At 39.2% G+C, this 21,001-nt stretch overlaps 1 protein-coding gene across 3 annotated transcripts in view; it reads left to right on the forward strand.

The window, feature by feature from the left end:
- The first annotated feature begins 6,703 nt into the window (after positions 1-6,703).
- Positions 6,704-21,001, forward strand: part of pitpnm3 (PITPNM family member 3) — a 109,840-nt gene continuing 95,542 nt past the window's right edge. The window contains exon 1 of one of the 3 annotated variants that reach the window (XM_023272056.3): positions 6,704-7,286. In XM_023272056.3, the coding sequence (XP_023127824.1) occupies positions 7,262-7,286 (25 nt within the window). In that variant the 5' untranslated portion in view covers positions 6,704-7,261. The remainder of the gene's footprint in view (positions 7,287-21,001) is intronic. The other 2 variants (XM_055012250.1, XM_055012251.1) reach the window with 2 other exon arrangements.

Consider the following 21,001-nt stretch of genomic DNA (forward strand, 5'->3'; position numbering starts at 1 on the left):
CCTTTCATTGCTTTTCTTCATTTCTGTTTACTTTACCCATAAAACCAAATGGAATATGGCCGCCAGTGTACATACTGTTGGTACCGACTGCCTGAATCCTGCATAATCACGGTGCAAAGTGTCAATTCTGAATGCAAAATAAACACGACATACTTGGCAGACTGAGAAAAAGTCAGAGCCCCTTGAGAGCAACTTGAAAGCCATGCAGACAGAGTGGAGGGGACACATGCAGATGTTGCTGGCCTGTGGGGACCGGCATTTGACAGGGGACATACAGTGACTGAATGAATTAGCACACTCTGAATCAGCTGCCCCTTTCTTTTCTCTCAGGCTGGGCTCTGCATGGGCGTCCGAATATGTGCAGGCTTTCACAGGCTTGAGAAAACGGTGCACATCTCTGTTTTTCCCTACAAAAAATAGAAAATCGCTCAATGTGAAGGATGAGTGACTGTCTTTACATCGACATGAAGAACATGTGAATGGGAAGCACTAAAGACTAAAGTATTCTGAGTTAGTTTCACATTATTCTTTGAGTTATGAGTCAGAAAATTTAAATATGTCTGCCAAGAGACATTCAAAACAGAGCAAAATATGTTTTCTTTGCAAGCCCCACGTAGCATTTTGACTGTGACACTTTGTTGTTAGCAAACCAGGGAAAGGTGAAAGCAGCTTTGTTATTTAATGCATTTCTTTGTGGATAGCAAACATTGCAGCAATGGCAAAATGTAGTCTCTTAGGCTCTACTATAGTGAATACTGAATTCATGATTAATGCCACTACCACCCTGCACAAACAGATGCTACTATAAAAAGATCAACATTAGCACTTTTTCCCACACATTATTAGAATTTCTAATGATCAGAGAGTTTTGACCTTCCGACCAGCCAGCACTGACTCATTGTCAGAGCTAACTTCAGAACTGGTTGCTACAATATATTCATGATGCATCTTGTGGGAACTTTTCCACGCAGGTACATCAAGGCTGCTCAGTGCCACTGGGTCAGTACTCAAAATGTTTTCAGCTGATGCTTGGTATTTACACCAGATGGACGTGAAATCTTATGAATTATTAGTCATGTTCGCTGCTCTCCAGGGATATTCTGTCGTGAGCTGAAGTGTCAGAGGGATGATTTCTGCAGAGATGCTGGTCATCACTGAGCGATCTGTCATGCAAATGCTCCTGTTGTTTGCTGTCTAATATTTTCCTTTGCAAGTTGCCTTTTGTTAAATTATTTCGAAGCTTTGCTTTCTGTCTGATTTCTCAAAGCACCTGCAGATCAAGGGCAGCTTTTGACCAATTTCTTCATGAATTCATTCACAGTGTTGCTTTACTGGGATTGTTAATAACTCTCAGAATGAGCTGTTGGTCACGAAGTTATTATCTGAAACAAGTAAAAGAAGAAGAGACCCTGTGGTGAACCAACTAAACTCTCAGTGATGGATTATTTAGACTGTAAAGATTATCTGTCAGCCTCAAAGCAGATGTTGCCTGAAGCAGAGCGGAATTAGAGAAAATCAGTGCTTTTCATTATTTGTTATTACACAGCAAGAAACAGTCGAGAAAACGGCTCTAATGATCTCAACAGCAGGAGTAGCCTTGCTTTTTCTTTTCTACTTCATTCATTCAACTTCCTCATATCCCGGAATGGTGAGCCTATAAACAACAGCAGCTACGATCTACTGAATTAAGCCTCTGTTTTTTATTGATTAGTTGGTGATCAAAGCACAATAATCTTCTGGTACTTCCTGAACATCATTTCAAAGAGAAATGGACTCTTTAAATCACGTTTGATCAAAGGGTGGAAAAAGAATTCATGTTTACTAGGAGTAGCAACACTACAGTAATAAAATGCTCTGTTATTAGGTAGACATTCTAGGTCTGAGTGTTAAAGACACATGGTCTTTGATGATTACTATTATTGATTCTTAAACGTAGAGCAGCATGTTACTATGGTAGCTGCTCGAGGTGTAAACGTTTTAGCTACTTTATGTACCAACTGTAACAATACGTCAGATTTAATGTTGTATTAATATGTTTTTTACAACAATATAACCAGTAGCTACAGCTGTAAAATTCATAAATGTAGTGGGTGCAAAGGGGAAAATGTTTTCCTTCAAATATAGTATAAAGCTGACTAAAATGTAAATACCTAACATGAAGTACAAGTAGCTCAAATTTGTGTACAATTTACAGTGCTCATCACAGTTATATTTGATAATACTGTGAAAAATGTGCAGATTTTAAGATTGATCAATCAGTCAGTCAACGTTTATTTCTATAGCCCTTTACAACAGCCCAGATGGTGACCAAAGTGCTTCACACTGAAAACAAGAGGATAACTTAAAAACAATACTGTAACTTAAAACAGGACAAACAATCACACTCACACCTACGGGCAAATTTAGAAAAACCAATGATCATAAAACATGATCATCTTATAAAGTGAATACCACATTTAACATGTAACTTTGTATATGTTAATGCATCAATAATAATCCAATAATATAAACTATATCATATTACATTCTAAAATTGATGGTTCTACATAGCATCAGTATTTTCTTTCAGTAATGTAGCTAAAGTAACATTTTGAATACACTACTTGTAACAGAGTATTTTTACAGAAGGGTACTTCTTTTGTTGAAAACTTAAATCTTTATCACTCTATAAAGGATAAAAAATGAAGACAAACACTCTTTCTAACTTGAGGGTCATATAAGTATGCTAATGATAATTTGGAAATGCTTTCAGTTCGATTGTAAGGACAAAAATGGTCAGAGCTACAGAACGAAGCAGGTGCTTATGCAGTAGAACTGGAAGGATATGTGATATATGCAGTAGATACACTGAAAAATGAGAATTGTTGGACCAGCTTAAATCAATCACTTCAACTTCAACATACAAGCAAAAGAAGTTTGTCCAGATTGTTTAAACAATTATTATTAATGCCACTAGTTTCTCTAAAATCTTCTCAAATGTGCGTTGCTGCAGCTTAATTTTAAGGAAAGGCACCTTGAAGTTTCCAACGTAAGTAGTTACTTCATCCAGACATAAAACATGATTTTGTCATTAGACTCATCTTCGTTTTCTCTTCTTTTGTTTCTTTTTATTTTTTTGCTTTACTCTGTAGTCCTACTTGAGAAAACGGTGGTTGAGTTGCAGAATACACATCTGAAGAAACGCGGAAAATATGACATTTGATGTACAACGCTAAAGGAGCTGTAAAGCAATTTTTTCACTTTTGCTGAAACTACAACACCAATTTAACAGGCCAAAGCTATTTTGAAGTTGATAGAATCCACAAAAGTAAACTGTCTTCACCAAAGCAGTCAGGAAGTGAGATTTATTCTAAACAGTACTCACATTTTTACAGTGTATATGTATATATACAGTATACGTGTGCCCGTGTGTGTGTAGCTGTTGAGCACTTACCAAAGGAAAGTTGTTTAATGTGACCAAACAGAGCCAGTCTTCTGTCTCACCTTGTGTGAGAGCGCTGTGATGCACAGGATGATTAATATCCTAAAATAAACCAGCATTTTTTGAAACTTTCTTGTTCAATCAGTCAACTCCACTGAGTTCTAAATAGTGCTTTTCCACCTGCAAGGTTGCTGAACTGTTTTCTCCAACAGGAAACAGCAGATCTGCTCCTTAGGTGCTAACTTCAGTTTGCTGACTGCCAACCAATGTGACTCTTTAAAGGCTCCCAAAGCCTGATGCTGCTGAAACAGGGTCTTGCCTCCATTCTCCAAAAGCCCTACAGTGGTTATACCAATATAAACGTCTTTGCTGGACTGGGCTTCTGTGTAGCTTTGTCATACTTTTCTCATTTTTGCAAGCAATTTTCACCCCCAGGACTTTTGCTCTCTGGATGACCATGGGCGACTGTATCATTTATTTTTCAGTAATATACGTCCTTTTGAATACAGGATGATGTGGTCATGAATAACGTCAGGCTCCACTGTAGGGATGGAAAGTGCTGCAGCATTTGAGTTGTGTCCTCGATGGCATGAAGAGAATCCTTCTTACAAATGGAAATTCACTTAATTCAATTAGCGTTTCTTCACTTGGATCCAGTCAGTGCCGCCATTTGGTGTAATCAGTGCTATCCGTCTTGCTGGCTTCCTGGCCTGAAGGCTTCTTCAGATTAGTTTTCCTCTGTGGGATCTCAGCTCAGGACTAGAAGAGTATTGTCACTGGCTTCCATGATGAATGCAAACTGGCTGTGTGTATTCCTACTAGACTTTGATAATGTAGCACGTCTGGCTCTCAGATTCCAGAGTGACGGTTCAACTACAGGCGCTTTCTTCATCAGTATTCATTTGCGTGGACGTGACTCTCGAACCAGACCACCCTTACAGGACTGTGTGATCTCAGGTGGTCACAGAGGTGTGGGATAAACACGGCAGATGTTGCCATGACTATCAACACTGCGGAGTAATATGCGCCGTGAGCTACACTGAGAAAACCCATTTTACAGCAATGCAGGTCAAGTATTGCAGCAGTGAAGGTCGAGATAAGCTTAAGAATGAATTAGAGGCAGCCATTAGGTAAAGCATCTGTCAGATTAAAGCAGATATCACAACTGGATTTAAAGGATTTACAGCTGAGGGACATGATTCATACGCTTCGTTTCTCCTTTATTCTTGGAAAGCAAAAGGGGAGAAGAAACCGACGTCGTGCTTGTGCAGAGGGCTTTATTTTGATATGGTTGGTTTTATTTTTAGGCACTTCTTGTCAAAGCCCCAAAGATTTCCTCCTCTGCCTGGGTGACTGCCACAACGTGACCAAGGTGGCACCTGCTGCTTCAGTGATGGATGGTTGACAGGAGTTGTGGCTTTCAACCCTCCATCCTGTTGCAGTGATTAAATGTCCACATTCTCCATGTCTTTCCCTAGATATTAGAAATACCGCAACATCCAAAAAGCAAAAATATAGGCCTACAACACATAATGTGACAGATGAGATGGACATTTATCTACTTTATATTTAATATTTTCTGCTATTCTAATATTTCACTACATATTTATGATTCTATTGTGATTTTGTGTCCTTTTTCTTGTCATTTTCTTTTATATAACACACTGTAATAAAGCACTCTAAAAAATAGTCAAATTCTAATAGTAGTGTGCTGTTCTTCCAAAATATGGTTAAATACTTTAAAATCTGATGCTTTTGGAGCCAGAAACAAGAGTTACCATTAACAATTGACTGTAAATTGAACAAGATATGATTTATGCAGTGAAGAATATTATCAGTAACTTTGCACTGGCACTCTTAATTAAGATTATTTTTCTTTAAAAAATGTAAGCTTACATGCCATTATTTTTCCCTGGTTCTTACAATATATTTAATAGACCAAAATTAAGCCTATTATCTGCACTGCTGCCCTTTAAATACATGATTCCGATCCATAAAAATGTAGCTTGCCTAACCTAATGCCTTTTTAAAATTAAAGAAAAAAAAAAAAGCTTTTTTGGGGGGTATGTACATTTTTTAAAAAATGTTTAACGGAGTTAGTAGATCTCAGTTCTGGATCATGAATACTAAAGTCACGTTGGTATTTATGGTCTACAATTTGCAATATTTGGAGTAATAATCAGCAATAATCTGCATCAAAAATCTGTATTTTTACATTTGATTACAACATAACTTTCAACTGTTGTTTTATGAACAGATTTTCCCTGTTTTGTTACATTACAGACATCTAGTACAACCACATAAAAATCTGTATATTACAGATGTAATATATTCTTTCACAGTGTGTAGCCATACAATTACACAGTTGTATTTAGAGCCCCTATTTTTTTTTAATTGTTATTTTTTAGAGTATTTCACCATCTTTAATACGTTTTTCTGGCATCCAAGCTGCCAGATTTCCACCGGTGTTTTGTCTTTTATTATTTATGTATTTAGTTTCATTCAGAGGCAACACTACATAAATTCAAAAGATAATTGTTCCCCATTCCAAAAACACCTCTCCAGGAAGTGTTAATTCCAGATCACATGACCTGCTCCACATGATGTCATTTCCTCCTGAAGAAAAGACTGGTCAGACTCCAAGGCTTTCTGAGTTATTTAATACAAAGTAGTCAACAGGTTTACTACAATATCTTTAGAAATAACTTTCAATTTCAATGTTACTCCATGGTATATATAATATTTAGAAGAATCTTTCTCTAAAACGCCATGTGGTGTTTGGTTATAGGCGGTCATGTTGATTTTAGGCCTGAAAACAGCAAAAATGTTGACGATACAAAAAGTCCTGCAATTATATATTGACCCAGTTATTGAAAAGAAGGGTGGCTATACTGGTCACTGAATATTTGTTGAAATGTCCAGTGTTTATTTCTTATTCTTACTCTAATGAAAGAAAATAAGTGAGGTGGGAACTGTTTAGTCTTTCATTTAGTAGCATAATAAATCTGCACACTAATGATTGCCTAATAATTTTGCACACATAGATAATCTCCTGAGAAAGCCAGAACTCACTTTTACTTCGTTAAGGTTTGAGATTTATTGGCATTTTGGATTGACTGAGATCACTGTATTCCTTCAAAAATCTAATGAATCTTGAGGAATACCACTTGCCTAATAACTGTGCATGCAGTGTAGAGACTGATGAAATGACAGCAGGATGGCTGGTAGATGGTTTTCACAGTGCAGCCTTTTTTTTGCTCTTTTTCATGCACGAGTAAGACAGTGTAGCAGGTGTTTGTTTTTTTAATCTAATTTCAGATACTTGTTTTCGACAGCTCTGCAAAGTCAGAAGCAGGAGGAGGACGGACGCCCTTCAGCAGCCGCGGACGTGTGCGCACCGCTGGAGGCAGTCGAGCTGCAGACCGGAGCTCGTTTGGGAACAACTCCGGCTGATGTGAGCAGCGGAGAGAAGAGAGCTGGGTGGGCATCACATGTGAGCCAAGTCTGCACAGATACAACACACAGCCAAAGTATGTCTGCGTCAGGGGCAGGCCGCCGCTCCGAGGGACCCGACTCAGGTGAATGAGAGCACATCTGCGGATCGTCCGGTCTTTTCCCTCCTCTCCTCGCTGAGACGGCGGCTGGAGCTGCTCCGTGCCCGCTTCACCCCCGTTCAGTCTGGCAGGCGTCAAGGTGCAGCAGCAGCAGCAATCAGGAGAGGGACGGAGGCAGGAAGAGCCGCTGCTTAATTAACTATCCGACCAAAACGCCGCCGCGCACCGCAACGTGACGGCTTTGCTGAGTGGCCGCAGACACAGAGACGCACCGGGAGAGGACACTATGTCAAAGGACACGAGAGTGAAAGGTAAGAGGGACACCAAACACGCACGATCTAACAGGTAGAAACTGCGTCTGGTGTGGTTGGATGACTGGATGTTGGCGCGCTGTGTGGATGGAAGCGAACCAGAGGAATGCGCGACAGTCAGGACGCACCTCTGCGGGAGGTGGACCGTTCAGCCCGGTGTGTCCTCACATCTGTCTGTCCTGTGTGTCAGGTGGTAACAACAATTCGGTGTGACGCTGTGAGGTCAAATATGGAATAGGAGAGTGAGCTCATAGTGTCAGGTGAGGTGTTGGTGACCTACAGACAGTCACTGAGGGCTGGTGGTCAACTGAGTGTGATCTGTCCAAACACTGGCTCTATTTTTGGTCACAGCTATTAAAATTCACAATATGACCACAACCAAGAAACAGAATCAGGAAGTAAACGGCCGGCACAGGAGGCACAAGAGAAATGAAAAGGGACTAACAGAGGTTTGCTAATAATAGCAACAGTTTTTCCATGCAGGTCTTTTGATTGTTAAATTGGATTTCAGCAGAGGCCTCTGAAGTCTGACATTTCTGTAGAATAAAAGCTGTGCCGCTGCTCATTGAAAACCTTCTTTGGCTGGCCAGATGTGCCACCTGTTTGCTTTGTGGTCTTCCAGTTTAGCCACCAAATGTGCAAGATTCTTTATTCATTCTTTGTTTTGGTCCTAATAAGATGGATTGCTGATGATTTTCCTGCTTGAAAAGTTCAGATGTCACAGAAAATCAAGTGGTTGTACAACTTTGACAGATAGCAGCTGAAAGGTGGCACTGTTGTGTATGCTGATGCCTGCTGAGGAACCTTTGAGCAACTCACTGGATCTCCTGCTGTTTCATGTTCAGTGTTCACAACATGGCCTCTGTGCTTTGACCTTTTCCAGTGGGACAGAGTGGATGGACGTTTTTCCCTGCAGGGATCAGTGAAATATCAGATCGTTATTACTCTTAGGTGGTGACATAAAAAAATGTCACAGTAGAGAGCGGATTTTATTTAGTGTGGTTTGGGCTTCAGCATATTTCTGTCTCAGATTTAAAGTCACAGACATGAAGGTATAGCGACATTTGAAAGATAAATCTCTAAAATAACACAAGTAAAGTATTTCTCAATAAGTGGATTGCAATAAAGACAGCAAGCTGAGAAAAGGAGTTATCTTAACCTGTTCAGCACTCGAAATTTCCTCTTCATTTTCTGACATTCAGAAAAAAACTGTTGCATCCTTTGCTAGTTTAACCGGTCATTGCAGCTGTTGTGTGTATGCTGCTTTCAGGCATTTCATTCAGTTCAGTTTTATTTATTTGCACCAATTCATGACCCAAGTCATGTCAGGGCAAGTCTCATAGTAAGGTTAGGACCTTATGTTATATTATGTCATGTTGTAGAGAGAAACCCAATGATTTTGTCTGAACTGCACTTAGCGAATATGGGAAGAAGAAAACTCCCCTTTTTACACAGCAGTGGAAACATTCTTGGTTTCTACCTAATTTTATGTATTTTTCAAAACTTCTGCAAACAAAACATTCTTAAGGAGGCACTGTATTGATTTCTGTTGCTGGTCTTTGGGGAAAATCCTGCCTGAAATCAGATAAACTGCCCTAAATTATACCTCTGCTGAATCAATTTCGACCTTTTCTTTCTTTGAAAACCACCCACTGTGACCTCGACAGTGTTAAAAGGGCGCAATGCTAAATAAACTTTGAAGAAACATTGGATGCATCACTAGAATCTGACAAAGGAGTTATGAGGGTTCGAACAAAGACTGGCAGCACAGCAGATTCAGCATGAAGCCAAAGCCAATAAAATAATGACAGACATATGAAAGGGAATCAACAAATAGATGCTTTTTATACTTGCACTGAGGCTATTTGGGCCACATTTTGCAAAGAGTCTATTTGCATGCTTGTGATTTGTGTGCCAATTCCAAATGCACATACATAAAACAGGTGCAGCCTGTTAGGCCACATGGAGTTTGTGTACTGTATAAATCCAGCAAGTAGTTCTATTTTTAGTAGACAATCTCAGAAGACAAATTAATTTTTTGGATGCATGGAAAACCTTTTCTTCTTCTTGCTCCCAGCAGCTGTGGCTGGACGTCTCCTCCGGTTAATCTTAATTATATTGCTTTGAGGCTCACCGTAAAATTCACTTGCTAATGGAAACTACACCGTGAGGCCTTATATTACTTCAGCTGAGCTTTAGAACATCATGTGAGAGCCGTGATGCTCCAGCAGGCGGCCGGCAGACTGATGACAACATGCAGTATATGGGGTTATTGTTAACACAGTCATGAATCAAGCATGCAGTGTATCTGTTTTCATTAAATATCGCTTGACCTCAGTTCACAGTGGAACTTGTGAAGTAGAACAGTTCTTAGAGAATTGTTGTGCTTCAAAGACCCGCCAAACATGACCAGTACGGCCCTTTAATTCCACAACTTTCACTTACATACGCAGATCTTATCTTTGTCACTTTCAATTATAGGAAGCGCTTCGGGGGATTTTTCTTCTTCCTTCTGAGTTAAACTGTCTCACTTTAGTCACTTGAGAGCAAAATCTGCATTATTATCTAGGATGGAGACTGCCAGTGAAATGGAAGGCAAGGATAATATGAATATGCGCTATATTTCATCATTGGTGTTTAGGATCCAAGCTTTTGCACTTCTTTTTTTTCAGCTTCTGCAGAAACATCGCCTCATGGCCAGATTCACTGACTGTCTATCAAAACAGAAGAGTCCCTCAGCTTTAATCACCCAAATACTGACAGATAATTTGAGCAGAGTAATAAGGGTTTAGGAATTATGAGAGCTGTGCTGAATGAAGGCGTCAGGTGTGACTCAGTATTTAAAGAATACTAATGGGTTTTTCATCGCCAGACTGTGAGGCTGGTCTGCACTGAAATAACTCAGCAGTTATTGGATGGATTCAGTTTAAGTGAGGAGTCCTGATTTTGACTTTCAAATCGACTGGACCTTTATCTAGTTCCACCACTTGGGTAATATTTTAATTTATTCAGACAATTTTACACCTGCATCTTCTCAGTGTTTTCACTATCTACTGACGAGAGCCACATAAAAGTTGAGCATCTTTTATTGGGAGCCACAGCTCAGCCAGCTGGTTTGGGAATTCAGACCATAAACTCTGCAGTTATTCGCCTGTTTCTGTTTCCTCGAGGCCACTTCCACCCCACTGCGTGAGCTGCAGCCCAGTGTTGGACAGGTATGGTGTTGCCACATATCTCTTAAAGAATTTAGTTTTTCTAATCACCCTTGGTCATCTTCGTCATCCCCCCTCCCATCGTCTAACCGATCCCTGCTGTTTGTCCTCTCACTGACAGTATTCCAGGGCTCAGTATGAGGTATAGCACTTCTGAGCATTTTGTATTCCTCATGCTTGATGAAAGTGGATCAGTCTGAAGGAGTTTTTTTTTCAATTGCTGTCCAAATAAAATAGATGGGTAACCTACCTGCTGCTTTGCTGAGATTCAGCGTCGAGCTAAAAATAGAGCTGAGGGATGCTGATGAACACACTCTGTACCTTCTCTCTCTCGCTCTGGAAGTTTTTGTCGTGTTTCTTCACAGTGAGTTCACTCCTGGCATATTTTCTGTAAAATGGATTAAGTTTGACACTGTCAGTGATTCCCCAAGCCCATTTCTTATTGCTCAGTTTAAGACATGATAAATACTTAATGCACTACGTTATACTGCGAGCAGCTTGCTGTGCGTAGCGTCGTCGTACTGGCAAATGTTCCCCAGACAGCCTGTTTAACAAACAGCACCACGGCGCTCTCTGGATTCTACAGAGGCGTGTGCTAATGCATTCAACCCATGACCTCTGTTATTTTATTTGTTCATACAAAGCAGTTTTAATTTAAATTTAATAGCTGTTTGCCATGGCGAGGCACAGTGGGCTCATGTCAGGGAGCAGCTATTCACTAATAACACAGCAGCTGGGCGGCTGCTGTTTGAGGTCAGAGACAAGGAGGTGGCAGGGGACCAGCTCACCTGGGCAGGAGTCTGTCACAGCCTGATGTCACAGTGGTGTTGGAAGGCAGAAACAGCTTTCTGGCTTTGGTGAGTCACTTCAGATTCCTGCAGGAGCTCTTAGACTCCTAACACAGGATTTTTGAAAGCGTAATTCGCAGCTCTGTAATGCAGAACTATTAGCAAAAACACTTAAAATCACAGTGTGTCCTGCCAGTGGGGGGCAAATGTGTTATGGAAGTTCATTTGGGGTTTCTGATAATTCTCACTGCTAAATAAATGAAGCTGCTGTCAGAGTGGAACTAGTTTGATTGTCAATCACGGTGATGAATTGTCAAGCAGCTTTTTAAAGCTGGCCATAATAAATATGAGATGATTAATTGATAAATGGACGAAGAGAAAATTAATCAGCAGCAGTCATCACAATCAGTTTATTGTATATGCAGTTAGATCCTAACAGACGCTGGATGTTTGGGCCGATTCAGATTTTATGGTGTATAAAATTCTGATACAGATATATTGGCTGATACTGTTTATATTGTATATATATAAACCAACTCTAGAGACATCACAATAGACTTCCAGGACATTTTATACTCTAGACTATTCAAAAAGGGAAACATTCTTTGTTGTACTTTTGCTACACTTAGTCGTCTTGACACAATGCTAGACAAGATTAATCTTACAAAAGGTGGCTACTTTCAGTTAGCGATTTACTGATGAACTTCATAGAACAAACTAGATATTTTTCTCAGGAGATGGTAGTGACCAAAACCACAGCTAATAAAAGAGTAAATACTAGATGACTAGTAATGCTGCTCCATAAATTCTGCATGTGCACATAAACAACTATTTGATAGCCTGTTTGCAAATTAAATTAAAAGACGATGTGTCACTTTTGTGTTTACAGCTTGTTTCTGGCCAATATTGAAATTTATTTAAACAGAACTCAAGCAAACCGTAGCCTGTTTTTCTTGCTCAACATACGGTGGATGAATCGCTACATTTAACAATTTGTGTTCTTTGATTTTTATCAGGACTTATGTAATTGTTGCCTGGCGTTGCAACACATTGCAGAAACTGCTTTGCTTCCCGATGCTTGGGGGGAGATGAAAACAATTTTATCTACTGAGGGAGAAACATCATCCACATTTCCCCTACTGCACGATTACTGTACTGAAAGTCAGATTTAGGTCACCCCATGTATAGAGTATATTTAAAGTATAATTATAGGAAAGGCCAATATAAGGTGTCCTAGGAAGGGCCACTATGTGTGAATTAGCTTCGTTTCTACAATAAAACTGTACGGGAATGATGGACACCATTCTTCCTGAAGATAATTTGGTGTTTTTGTGATGGTTTTGGAGGCTGCTGTCTAATGTGTTGGTCCAAAATCTCCCATACGTGTTCGACTGTATCCCATCAGGATAAAAATGTGTTATTAGAGGATAAAGGTGATCACTAAGAACAACTCTGTATTGATTTCACCCATCAGAGGAAAAGTGGACCCAAACCATGTCAGCAAAAACAGCATTACAGAGCCATCAGATCACCTCGCTGTAGACAGAGATCAAGGATTCAGGTGTCAGTCTGTGTCGGTTCAGACAAAATTCAGGAAATATATTGCTCACCATAATGTGTTTTAGTAAACATGAGATTTATTGCGATATAAGTTGAATTCAATTGTTCATTTAAAACTGTATTTATCAGAGCATTAAGACAAAACAAGCCTCATGTGTTGCTAACCCTCCTGTTGTTCTCATTTACGGGCACCAAAAAATGTAGTTTCCTTGTCTGAAAAAAATCCAAAAATTCAGCAAAAAATTCCCCAAATTTCTGAAAATTTGCAAAACCTTCAGGAAGAAAATTCCAATAATTCCTTAAATAATTTCCCTTAAAAGTTTTATTTTTTTGAAAAAAAAATCCCCCAAATTTGTCAAGAAAATTCTTGTAAATATTTTCAAAAATGAGTAAAAATCTTCCAAAAAATCCTAAAAATATCTAAAGTGATTCCATATATATCAGTAAAACTTGTAATATTTTCTTTAAGAACATTCACATAAAAATAAAAAGATTTTTATGTGAATGTTCTAAAGAAACATTTTTAACATATCTTTTTTTCCATCAAAAAATGTTCAAACATTTCCCAAAAACATTGAAAACGTGGACATCAGAAGTTTCACTGTGAAAATCTATATTTTTTTCCACATTTTCAAACTTTAAAACGAATCAATTTTGACTCGCAGGATGACACAAGGGTTAAATTTCAACACAAAGCCAACATGATAGTAACTTACAATTTGGTACATATAATAACAATAAATAGACCTCTTTGCTCACAGGTTTATCTTACTTAACTGTGTGTATGTACAGATTTCCTCACCTTTTTTCCTTTTACTCTACTTATCTGATTGACTCTTCACTTATTGTTTATCAAGTTCAAAAACATACAACCATAGCATGTGGACTTCAAACCTTTTTTGGAAGTATTAATCTTCGAGCCAGACATTCAGTACATGGTCACTGCTGTAGAACAGACTCTGCAATGATAATAACCACCTTACTGTAGTGCAACAGTCCATTAACAGTCAGTGCAAGTGTTGATCTGCATAGCTGCACTGTAGATAAATGACATCCAGGAAGGTGACCGGCTTAAAACTTTTGAGGGGAGATAAATCTCCTCTGTCTGTCATTGACTGCATGGATTGATTCTGTGTGCTGAAATGAGGCTTAATTAAATTACAGAATGGGCTATTAATGGCTATTTCCAGCTCACAGAGGGCCCCGCAGAGTTTTCTTTACTGTTTATTATAGGATGTTCCCTGAGCCAGGATGTAAACAGACTCACCAAACACAGAATCCAAAATCTTTTCCCTTATTTTTGGTGACTTTCTGTACAGAATCACATAGAGTCAGCTCCCTGTGATTTTCATTTTTACACTAGATGTTGCATGTTGAAATGAAGGGCAGAGACACTCATCATTTCCTCCTCTTTATCCTTGCATGGAAGAAAAACATTATTGGATTTCCTCTTGACACTGTACATATCACACTCCGACGCTGTGGCTTTGCCAATATTCCCTCAGAAGTGGTTTGCACTCTCAGAGCACCCTCCTGCCCTTCCTCTCTGCACTGCCTTCACACCCGGTTGCTCTTTCGGGCGATGAGAGTTGCTTCGAGTTTTCTTGTATATTAAATGCGGCTAATTATAAAATGAGGAGATTGGCACTAGTGAAGCTTATCAACCATCTGGGTTTGAGAGGAGCGAGGGCAATGAGAGATCAGGCGAGAAGAAATGACTTTAGGATGGTAGCAACTGATCAAAAACAGATTGGGTCTCTGATGAAGAGGGATTCCTTGTATGGGGCTGTCTTCAATCCTGAGGGCTTGCTCATTATTTTCAAAACCCACAGTTTTATGAGTACCTTCTTCAAGCTCATGCTGAAGCAATTTCACTTTGAAAGTGGTAATAATTTCATCTTGCCAAATGCGTACATACATAATACATATTACATGACATGTATAACCTCACGGCAATAAGTGTGAGCTGTGAACAATTTGTGTGTTCATGAATTAGTCTGTGGAGGAGGAATTAGGCTAAACTATTGGCTGGTTTAACTTCACTCTGAGGCCTTTGCTCGTGTAGTCTGGTTTATTCAGGGTGGTGAGAAATGCTTTGACCAAGAGGAGGGACAATACAAAATAGACCAACCACAAGAATTTCTGCTAAACTATCAGGCTGTAAATAATACAGAATAAATTAGCATATGATCACATTAATGTCCCCATAGTAATTCAGAAAAGCCCAAAAATAAATTACAAAACAGTCTACACATTTAAATACAAGTATACATACATCAAAGCCATGCATCAACCTCTGGGGCTGACGCCAAAGTGTTGAAAACTGCACTTCCTCAAATGGCCACTTGAGGGTGGCTTCTACAGGGAGTCAGTCCCCACAGATCTTCATATTAAAATATCCAACTTTACAGGAGAAGTAGACATGTTTACAGTCTGGTGCAAAAAGAGTTTTGTTGTCTACAGCTAAATTTTCCATTCATTACAACTGTGCATGGGGTGAATTTTAATATAACTCACCTATTTAAACCATATAAACGATTTAAGTAATGCATAATTATAGGCGTGGCAGCATCGAATAACCGGTGGATTCTGTCAAGGGACTGTCCACAACGCAGAAATGTTTGCATGGCTTTTTAAGGTCCATTCACCTCTTTGCTCATTTATATAAACTGTGATGTATTCACATAGACATGCATAACACATCCAAACAAACAACCACAACCAAAACAAACAGAACTGAAGGCAAGCAGAAAGTTTTTATGAAAAGGCTGACCTATAGAAATGAGTTTTCAGCTGCCATGTAAAACACACTGCAGATTCAGCATATCAGATGAAATGGCAAAAGCTGGTCCACAGTCTGGATGCCCCAGCTGCAATAGGGAAGGAGAGGAGCATTTAAAATAGGGAACAGTTGAAAGACACTGATCAGATGATGGAAGAGGCTGATGTTAAAATAAGGCCTCAACAACTCTGCTTTAGATCCAGTGGTCAGGTCATGCAAGGGCAATGAATAGTTTTGGTTAACATCCTGGCTGCTGCCTTTTGGACCAGTTGAAGATAGGTTAGCGAGGGCAAAGTGGCAAAAGATTAAGCCATGCACAAGAAAGTTTGTCTTTTTGGCTGATAGGATAGAATATGTGATATTTTTCAACTAAAAGAAGCAAGACTGAATAAGCTCAGTAACATGAGGTTCCAAGTTCAATTTTTGTCAGTAAGAACAGAGATTCTTAGAAGAGGTCTAGATGTTACTAGCAAGAGGGCCAGAATAGTGACTGACCTTCTTAGTAACATAATCAAGGCTGCACACAAGGCCATTAGAGTTGAGATGGAGGAAATTTTGAGATACTTGACTTGTAACACAAACCAAGGCAGTCGAGGCAGCTGTTAAGAGTATTAAGTTGGTTTGATTTAGCTGAGAATTAAAGCAGTGTGTCATCAGTATAGTAAAGTATTAGCAGTGGAGGATTCAGCAAATAGCCCATAATTACATGTACCATGAAAACCACAGTAGGGTCTCATGGTATGCCAAATGCAGATTTAATTACTTGGTCAGTTTTAATTACTGTGCACGCACAACATGGTATATCAATACCACCAAGTCTCGCAAAATACATAAATGAAAACCTGTGAATGTGACAGCAGGGATCCAAATATTGTGTCCAAGTTCTACTCTTTGCTGATCTGTCCTTCAGTGGACCTTCTTCCTCATAGGTTTTCTGCTGTTAAAATGACTTCATAGTCATAACATTTGTAGTTCATGCTCTCCTTATTCCATTAGAGGTCTGGTGTGGGTGAATATGAACAAAAAAAAAAACAAGGTAATTTTAGGCAGGTAGCCAAAAAGCAACTGTTGCCATTGTTGCTGTTGATCTCCACAAAAAGGGGTTATACTCAAGTCCTCTGCACAGGATTGTGAAAAGCGACTGCAAAATTTGGTCAAATTGGAGCCAGACTTGTCTTCTAACCCTGAGAATCATTTCCTACTGCATTTAGCACAGTTTCATTCTTCTGTTTCTGGCTGCTGGTGCTATTAATTACAGCGTGGCTGCAGTCTTGACTAATGCACATATATAGCTACTTCTCTGTGAGTTGTTGAGCTCTTTATGAACCACCAGGGTAGATGGATCAGGCTTTCAATGTAGTTACATGCACTAAATTTTACATGTAGGAATAATACAGAATAATGCAGGAGAAGAACTTGACTTTCTTACAGCTCCTGCTTTACTTGTAAAAAGTGTGAACCCTGTAAACAGCCACACTTACAGGTGTGAACACAACCCCTCTTGAAATGTGAAAACCTGGAAAGCACAGCCATCTGGAAACAACAATGCATGACAAGAGAATTAAATGTTTCAGTGTGCAGTAATTCTTTATCTGCACTGATTTAAAGCAAATTCTTTTTTTGTTTTAAGTAGGATTCGATTTTCACTCCTGAGGATTTATGATCCATTTTGTGTCAGGAATGACCAGACTTTTCACTCTTTTTACACATTACAATTCCACAATTGTATTTTGCATTTTAAAGCCACTTTAGGACACGAGTGCAGTTTTTTGGAGAAAAAAAATGCCCATGCTCACATCCTGTGAGAGTCGTGGAAATGATATCCTTCTGTGAACGCCACCTGCAAGGCAATTCAACTGCAATTAAAGCCAGGTACATGATGAACCCTCAGATGATGTAAGTGAACCCCCACCCCCTCTAGAAACTTCAGGAATTAATGAAGCACAGATTAAATACACTGTGTGATAGTTAGACTTACTCTTAGCCCAGTGAGGCTTGAGGCAGCTTAATTTCTACAATAATTTTTCTTGAAAAATTGTTGCCTTCTAAATAACCTTTTTAAAAATCCACTGAACAGGCTTTTATGTACTTTACCGTTTTTACCTCTATTGCTTGTGTCTATTTAGTTTCTTATCATTGCTTTTTCTTTTGATATTTCACACAATTTTAGCAAACAGTCAGTTTAATGAAGCAGAATGGTGAGGTTGCATAAGATCCATTTCTCCCTGATTCTCTGTACAGCTGGAGGCAGCTGTGCACTCGGAGGCTAGGTGTTGTCTCCTTAGCGTAATTTTCGGCAGAGCTGTCGAGCCGTGTATGCAGCATATGTGATAGGGAGACAGAAAGATGAATGAGTTCAATTATAAATCTTTCAGGAGCAGCACCTGAACTATTTCTTACTTCTCTCCCAGAGTTGCCATCCTGAATCTATAATTTCACCACATCTTCACCAGCTGCTCTAAAAATGAAAAGGTTCGTCCTATTTTGCAGCCCTGCAGCTTATCGTGTTTGAGTATGCTGAATTTTCTTTCAATATATGCAAAAAACAAACAAAAATGCCCGACAAATGAATACATGATAGGGCTTGTTTGAAGTAAAAAAAGTCTGAGTGAGAGAGAGATGTTCTCCAACCATGAGTATCACATGACATATGAGCCATGCAGGTGAAAAGATGTTCTCGGTCAGTCATTATACTGTTAACTTGATTTTGCTTTTTGACCTATAAATACAGACTGGACTCATCGGCAGCAAATCTCTACAGGTACACTGAATCGATTTTATATACTTCCATTCCAACCCTTTTTATTGATTTAATTCATTTTTGTGTGTGTGTGTGTGTTATTGGAAAACTGTCAAAACACTTTTACATTTATCACCTTCGCAAGTACAAGTAAAGTGTACTGTATAGTGGAAGACTGTCTACAGGAACACTTGGCCGAAAAGTAATACAAGTATGGGTTTCCAATATTTTCAGAGCAAAAATTTCAGTTTGAAGGATAGGCTTTCCTCCCTCACTATGACACTTAAAGCAGCTAAACATCATTCACGCTGCCAGATAAACAGCCTTAAAGCAAAACCAGGTAGCCTCTGTTGGCGGAGAGTCAATTGGAACGTGAAAGATGCAGCCCAGTAGGTCTCCTTGTGCAACAAGCTTAGGTGAACTTCTTCTTTTTAAGCTGCTTACACCGTAATGCTAGACCAGTAAAGTTTCTTTAACTTGATAAATTCTCCCAAACATGTTTATTTTGCCTGGAGATGAAGGAGTTTGCTGCTTTGGCTTAACTGATTTCACTGTCTCATGAAATATTTAACGCTTAAGCCTTTCCCTTTGTTAAAGTGTGAGAAAATCTATTTTTTTGTCCTATATAGGAGCTCTGCAACAACCAGTAATGCAACAATTTTATCAACTTGGCCTGCAAGGCCTGCAAGGCCTTCTCTGCTGGCCTAAAAAAATATCTGAATCACAAACTGATATTAATTGTATTTCGTCCATGAATACTTGTTAAATAATTTCAAATGGTGTATCCGCTTCCTTTCATAGCTTTTCCCGATTGTGCTGCTTCCAGACATGTATTTTCATATTAAAGCATTTAGCCAATCAAGGAGGCCTTCACAATCAGTTCTGCAGGCCCTCCAGCAAAACATAAATGTCGATGAAACTGTTGTTTCAACCAATCAGATTTTGAGTTGGCGACACCAAGGCCCTCGAGCAGGCGTATGATGATGTCAGCGTATTCTCACCCTTTGACTGGATAATCAGAGAGCTACTAGCCAGAGCTAGGAAACTGCATCTGTAGTTGCACGAACAGAAATATAGTTGTGTTCATTTAATAGCTGTTTTGTCAAAGCACAATGGCTGAAGGAGGAGAAAAAATGGATTTGGTTGCAGATTTATTGTCAAAGCCATTTTCAAGACGGACTTTTTAAGAAAAGCTAGACATCGTTAAGAAAGGTCGGGGAATTCTGAAGCTAGCAAGCCTGTCACAAGCAAGCAAAGGGTTCACATGTTTAATGGCATCTTTGAGTATTCAGACGTGCTCTTTTCAATACTACAGGACACAACACTGGATGCAAAGTTTTGTCTGGCTAGGGTAAAGGAGTTTTGTGACACCTTTGAGCGAGAGAGAAGCCAATAGAGGAAGTCTACGAGGTCCCTGAACGCACCGCAGACGCTCCGAGCCACGCGGAGGTCAAGCGCAAGATCCTCGCGCGCTCTGCTACCAACTCCATGGCAGGAATGTGGACAGTATTATTTGCCAGACACGTACCAGACTTCAAGACCACGAAAAACTGATGTTTGTCTCCCTCCTCGACCCCCAGAAGTTTCGGGAATACAAGAAAAATGTCCCGCATGCAGCCTTCTCCAGCCACGGAACACTTTCCGATCTGTCTCGGCTGAAAACACAACTGACTAATGTATACCATGGATGATTTTACAGGAAAATCTCCCACTGATCTCCTTGACTTCCTCCTTTGTGTGTTTGGCGGAGACCATCCCCGTGTCCACTGCTTCTGTCCAGTGGACATTTTCAGCCCTGAAGTGAATTAAACTTATGCCAGAAACAGGACAGGCTCGACTTGCAGCATTAGCTTCGATGGTGATAGAAAAGGATTTCTGGATGGAACTGAAGCGCACAGATAATCTACGAACTCTTTTTGAGCAAATAACAGTAAAATTATATTTTTTGCTGATTCAAATACAGGAAAAAAATAATACATTTTTTACAGTAAAATGTTGTAAAAGAACCATTTATTATTTGTAAAAATACACATTATTCAATGCAAATGTTACTTACAGTTTTGGTTTTGTTTTTAGTTCTGAACTAAAGAAGCTTCTTGGATGAGATGTGAAAAGTCTTCAAAAACCGACAAGAGAAGTCCAGTTGATTTTTTACTGGAGTTCATACGATTACCATGACCTGGATGACTAAGAATCTTCACAGATGTCTTGTTTTTAGGTATAACAAAAGAGGGAATCTCTGTTTGCTAACAAAATAATTTACAAAATTACAGTTAAAAACTGTTTTAAAAACCCTCATGTTTTAAAGTGCATGTTTTGTATTTAAAACATTTCGACTACAGTATTCCAATTTAATAGTGTTTACTGACCATCACCATCCAACAGACACACCTAAAGCGACACTAGTATTTATTTGAAGTTGTGTTTTTGACCATCTGATGAATTTAAAGCCAATATTCACTCTTCTTTTAGATCTATTTTTGATCTCTGAATATGCGTGCAGCTGCTAAATGCTGTCTTGCTGGTTTCTGTCTGCTGTTTCATGCTGAGCAAATAGCCAGCAGTAGATTTATTAGGGTTTTTTTTTTTTTTTTTTTTTTTTTTTACAACAGCTGCCGTCTGTGGCTGGAAAA

Source organism: Amphiprion ocellaris, chromosome 7 (assembly GCF_022539595.1).
Source record: "Amphiprion ocellaris isolate individual 3 ecotype Okinawa chromosome 7, ASM2253959v1, whole genome shotgun sequence".
Taxonomy (NCBI): domain Eukaryota; kingdom Metazoa; phylum Chordata; class Actinopteri; family Pomacentridae; genus Amphiprion; species Amphiprion ocellaris.